Here is a 5,372-nt window from a genome sequence, read left to right as displayed (position 1 = left end):
CTAAGATTTATGGGCCGGTACAAGAGAGCGACATTAGCTTTACATAGAGACAGACGAGCAGCGAGCATTGGAACAGGACATTTTTCAGAGACAACATTCCACTCTTGATCGTATCATCACTCTGCGGGTAGTCATTGAGGCGATGAGATCGAGACCATAGAAAGTCTCTTTGCTTTTAGACTTTCGAAAAACCTTTGACACAATCCCACGATCTCGCATGATCAAATGACTTCAGGAGATGCTGATTCCAAATGTCATGATTGGGGGGTGAGTTTGTATGAGTCAGACGCAGAGGGAGAATACGTTCCCCTAGAGGCCTGTCAAGCTGGGTCGAAAGCATGATAAGAGTCAAGCAGGGATGCCCCCTCTTACCGACACTATTTGGGCTATATATTGATGAGATCATGACATTCATTGACTACCCGGGAGGTGAGGGATCGCGGTTGGCCGATCTGATAATAGAGATACTATTGTATGCAAATGACATAGTCGTTCTATCCTCCTCAACAACAGGCTTACAGAGACACCTAGATGCCATAGAGGTGATTTGTGGAGAGAGAGACTTAACAGTTAACCTTGGCAAAACCAAGGTTATGAATTTTAACGCCTCACGGCCAACACTTCATCGACATAGCTTCACATATCGAGGAGTGCTAGTGGAGATCGTATAGTCCTACACCTACTTAAGGGTGGTCTTTGCGGGGCCAGCCTTCACGATGACCAACGCAGCTAGGGCATGACTTACACGAGGACATGAAAATAGGAAGCTCTAGCTCGACTAGGACGAGAGTGCGTTCAGGCACATTTTTGGGACCCCCAACAAAGAGATGGCTATTTGACACCTTGGTCAGGTCAACAACCATGTACAGAGACCCTAGGGGTGTGGCCTGATAGTGATTGAGTGGCAATGTAAGCCTGCAATCGCCCACTAGATCATACATGCAAAGTTTTCCATGACACTGCTCGAGATCGATGTCATCTTCCAGACGGTTCTTATCTTCACAGGGTTTGGGCCTTACCTAAAGGGAGGTTACTGAAGATGGTACCAGAGTCATCTATAAGACTACCTAAGAGGGGGGCTCGCATGGCCTGGTATGCACGCATTTTGAGATGGTTTGATAGCCAAGGCATTCAGATGGATCATCTCCCCCCCCTTCAATACAGCTTGCATGCCCCTCATCCCTTGGTCTCATGGGATGAGATCAATTGTATCTACTCCAGCTTTATGTGTCACAAACTTGGGAAGGGATCAACAGTTCTTCACTAAGACTCGGTTCTAACTGCGACTACTTCTTGAGAGTGTCAAAAGATGGAGTGATCATCAGACCCCACTATCTGGAGGACAGGCAAGCCTCACATGCCCTCAGGATTGGCATCGGAAAGATGTAGGTCTCATCCCATCAACCGAGGATTGAGGTAGGGAGAACCACAAGGGAGCAACGCATTTGTAGATTATGCACTTTGGGGGAGAGAGAGACAGAGGAGCATTTCCTATGTACTTTCCCGGTTTACTATGAGATCCAAGGACGTTATCTGCCTCTTCCAAGAGGGACATGGTATTGGGCCTCCCTCTTGGTTGATTCACTTCCAAGACTAGGTTTGCATTGGCCTCTATCTGATGGAGATGTGATGACATGGAGAGACCCTTCCGCGTCAAATCAGAGAGCAAGGAGGACAATGTCGTAAGAGACAAGGGTGGATTGAGCTTAGCAACATGTCAAAGATTTCTATGCCTTCAAGTCTGCCCCTAGACATGTTGGAGTAGAGAAGTAGGAGATCGATGACATGAAGGTAGTATGAATCGGTAGGATGAGACGGCGACGAGGATGGATACGGCCAAAGATGCACACGATGTAGTGATGGACCAAAGCATGCACGATGGAGGTCCAATCGATCACAACTTACTCAATGGAGACCATCCGCTAACCAGAGGCATCACTAATATGGCCCGTTGGATATAAAGATCACGGAGACCACACCCCCCGCCACGAGATACTTTTGAAGCTCACAAGAGAGCCACCATGGCACCTGGCTCTGTATTTGCAAAACTCCGACTTTGAGATTGAGTTTACATATTAGCTTCTAGTTTTAAGCTTTGAGTTTGAATTTGAACTTTTGAGCTTAGTTTAGTATAGTGCTTAGCAAAGGGTCTTAGTGAGCCCTTTGTCTCAACCAATAGAGGCTTGTATGAGTATGTGCTACTCTGATATTGTACTTTGTCTCATAGACCCGCGAGGCCTCCTGAAGACGGTAATACATCCTTCTTTCTCTCTTTCTCTCTCTCTCTCAACATCACTCTTTTTGTTGCCTTTTACCACCTTTTCAACTTGAATGCAAAGGTCTGAGCAAAAGAGCTAGAAAGAGACTGTAAGGGTTCAATTTCACAATTGTAATGGTAAAAAATTACCCCAAGTCCATTTGTGGTGGAAGTGTCAGTCATAAGGTTGTAGTCCCCATGTATCATCCCCAGAAAGACCATATTGAAGTGACATGTCATCCAATAAGTTGAATGTTGAGAGAGTGTAGGGACAATTTTTGTTCCCATGGTGAAGGTACACACAACTAAATGCACTAAAATTGACCATGGAGACATGGACTTCTAAAATAAAGTAGTACCAGTAGAGTCATTCCCGATTGAGCGATTTTTTATGTAACTGTTCTCCAGCTCTTTGCAAGACGAACGCTAATCATAAGAAAGTGAACCTTTGGGGATTTATCCATATTTGTCAGCTAGCCCAGCAATTTGCTGAAACAATATCACGACTCGTGTAAAGTAAACACTCTTTTGGTCATCCTGCCTCCTGCTGGCTTTTTAAAATTTCCAGGTCGGCCCTTGTCTCGTTCTGTGCTGCTAAAATGGACCTCACAGAAATTTATGTCTAGCTTAATCTCCCCAGAGTCTATGTGATACATCACAGTCATTCCTCATCCCCTCCCTGATCTGTTCAGCTTCATCACCCATGCCAGCTGCAGCATAGATGTTTGATAGCATCACACATGCTGGAGGAGTCTTTGGATCCATCTCAAACATCTGCTTTGCAATACGTTTTCCACGCTCCACATCATGCTGGATTCTGCAGGCACCAAGCAGTGTCATCCATGACACAGCAGAGGGCTGAAACGGCATACTGTTCAGCAACTCCTCTGCTTCATCCAACTGGCCCATCCTCCCTAGTAAATCTATCACACAGTCATAATGCTCTAATGTTAGATTAATGCTATGTTTATGACAAATAGATTCCAAGAAGCAATAAGCTTCTTCAAACAGACCAGTATGGCCGCATGCAGAAAGCATGCCAACAAAAGTGACCTTATTTGGAAAGGCTCCCTCCCTCTGCATATGTTTGTAGAGTTGGAGAGCCTCTTTGACATGTCCATGTTGTGCATAAGCAGTAATTATGGTATTCCAAGAGACCAAATCTTTGTAAGGCATTTTTTCAAAGAGCAGCCTTGCATCTTCCAGGCTGCCACATTTGCTATACATGTTTACAAGGGCACTTGCCACAACAACATCACCCTCAAAATCACAACGGCTGATCTGAGCATGCATTTGCTTGCCTTCAGCTAAAGCTGCCTGGTTGGCACAAGCAGAAAGAAGGCTGACAAGGGTGATTTTGTTTGGAACAAAACCTCCTCCTTGCATTAGATCAAAGAGTTGTAGGGCCTCCTTGCCAAGACCATGCTGGGCATACGCTGCAATCATTGTATTCCACGATACTACATTGTACTGTGTCATTCGATCAAACATTCTCCGTGCATCCTCCAGGCTGCCACACTTTCCATACATGTTGACAAGGGCAGTCGCAACAACAATATCTCCCTCGAATCCACTGCGCTTGATGCGAATGTGTATCCTCTTGCCATTAGCTAAGGCTAGTGGGGTTGTATATGAATTTAGGATGCCTATGAAGGTTACCTTGTCTGGAATCCACCCTTCACACTGCATTTGATCGAAGAGTTGACGGGCTTCCTTACATTGCCCGTGCTGGGCATACCCTGCGATCAAGACATTCCATGAAATGACATCTTGGTTTGGCAGTCTATCAAACATCATTTGCGCTTCCTCCAGGCTACCGCAACTGCCATACATGTTGATAAGAGCATTCACCACATCAAGCTCTGAGCAATAACTACTCTGTGTGACTCGGGAATGGATCCGCTGACCTTCATCAGGGGCTCTCATGCTTGCACAAGCAGTAAGAATGCTAACAAAAGTGATCTTGTCTGGACTCACTCCTTCCTCCTGCATCTGGAAAAAGAGTTGAAGAGCCTCCTTGCAATGCTCATGCTGGGCATAAACTGTAATCATGGTATTCCAGGATACCACATTCCTCTCATGCATTTTCCCGAACATCTTCCACGCTTCTTGCATGCTACCACACTTGCCATACATGTTGAGAAGAGCAGTTGCAACGAAAACGTCGGATTCAAAATTGGAATCGAGGCGTGCATGTATATTTCTTCCTTTGAATAAGGCTGCGTGGCTGGCACAAGCAGAGAGCATACTGACAACTGTGACCTTGTCAGGGACTATCGCTTCCCGCTGCATTTCCTCAAAGAGCTGAAATGCTTCCTTGCCAAGCCCGTGCTGCTCATACGCTGCTATTATAGCGTTCCATGAGACCACATTTCGCTCAGGCATTTTGTTAAACACCCTCTGAGCATCATCCATGCTGCCACACTTGGCATACATGCTAAGAATGGCAGTGGCTACAAAAACGTTCGACTCAAAGCCACTGCACACGATGCACCCATGCATCCACTTCCCTTGGGCAAGTGCTATTTGACTTGCACATGCGGATAAGATGTATACAAACGTGACCCTGTCAGGCAAAACCCCTTCCCGCTGCATTTGTGCAAAGAGCTGGAGAAGCAGCTTCCACTGTCCATTCTCAACATAAGCTCCTAGCAAGAAATTCCATGCAAACACATTCCGTTCGTGCATATTATCAAACCAAGCACAGGCATCGTCAAGTGCCTCGCACTTGACGTACATCTGTACGAGGAGGCTACCTAAGAACTTATCAATTTCAAATTCCCTTTTGATCATGTGATGGTGGATACGCTTTCCCTCGGATAAGGCCTTGGTATTCCCACACAATCGCAAGAGAGAAGCATAATCGACTAAGTGGGCGGGATCCAGGCCTTGTGTTCTTGGAACGGGGACAAATTTCGTGAAATCAAAACGAAGATCGCCATGATTGGAGGTATCAAGATGGGTTCCAAGGAACTCGGTCCGAGAAGTGGAGATTGGCCTGGCCATCCACGAGAAATGCCCACAAGGCAGATGGGCTTGTGGGCATAGCCCGGTAGCCAGCAAACTGGAAAAGATCCTGGAGCACCATGCCAGACTTGACCAATGTAGAATAGCT

General features: G+C 46.1%; 1 protein-coding gene across 1 annotated transcript; it reads right to left on the bottom strand.

The window, feature by feature from the left end:
- Nucleotides 1-2,480: 2,480 nt before the first annotated feature.
- Nucleotides 2,481-5,372, bottom strand: LOC147904626 (pentatricopeptide repeat-containing protein At5g39350-like). The gene has a single exon (XM_087394958.1). The coding sequence runs from the start codon at nt 5,261-5,263 to the stop codon at nt 2,885-2,887; it is 2,379 nt and encodes a 792-aa protein (XP_087251084.1). The 5' UTR covers nt 5,264-5,372; the 3' UTR covers nt 2,481-2,884.

The sequence above is a fragment of the Dipteris shenzhenensis genome, chromosome 2 (assembly GCF_047967505.1).
Source record: "Dipteris shenzhenensis isolate YYH24624 ecotype China chromosome 2, Dip_SZ_1.0, whole genome shotgun sequence".
Lineage (NCBI taxonomy): Eukaryota > Viridiplantae > Streptophyta > Polypodiopsida > Gleicheniales > Dipteridaceae > Dipteris > Dipteris shenzhenensis.
This window is presented reverse-complemented; position numbering and strand designations above follow the sequence as displayed.

Bases quoted from the DNA above. Each gene is read 5' to 3' on its own strand.
- LOC147904626 (XM_087394958.1), bottom strand. From the start codon at position 5,263: ATGGCCAGGCCAATCTCCACTTCTCGGACCGAGTTCCTTGGAACCCAT.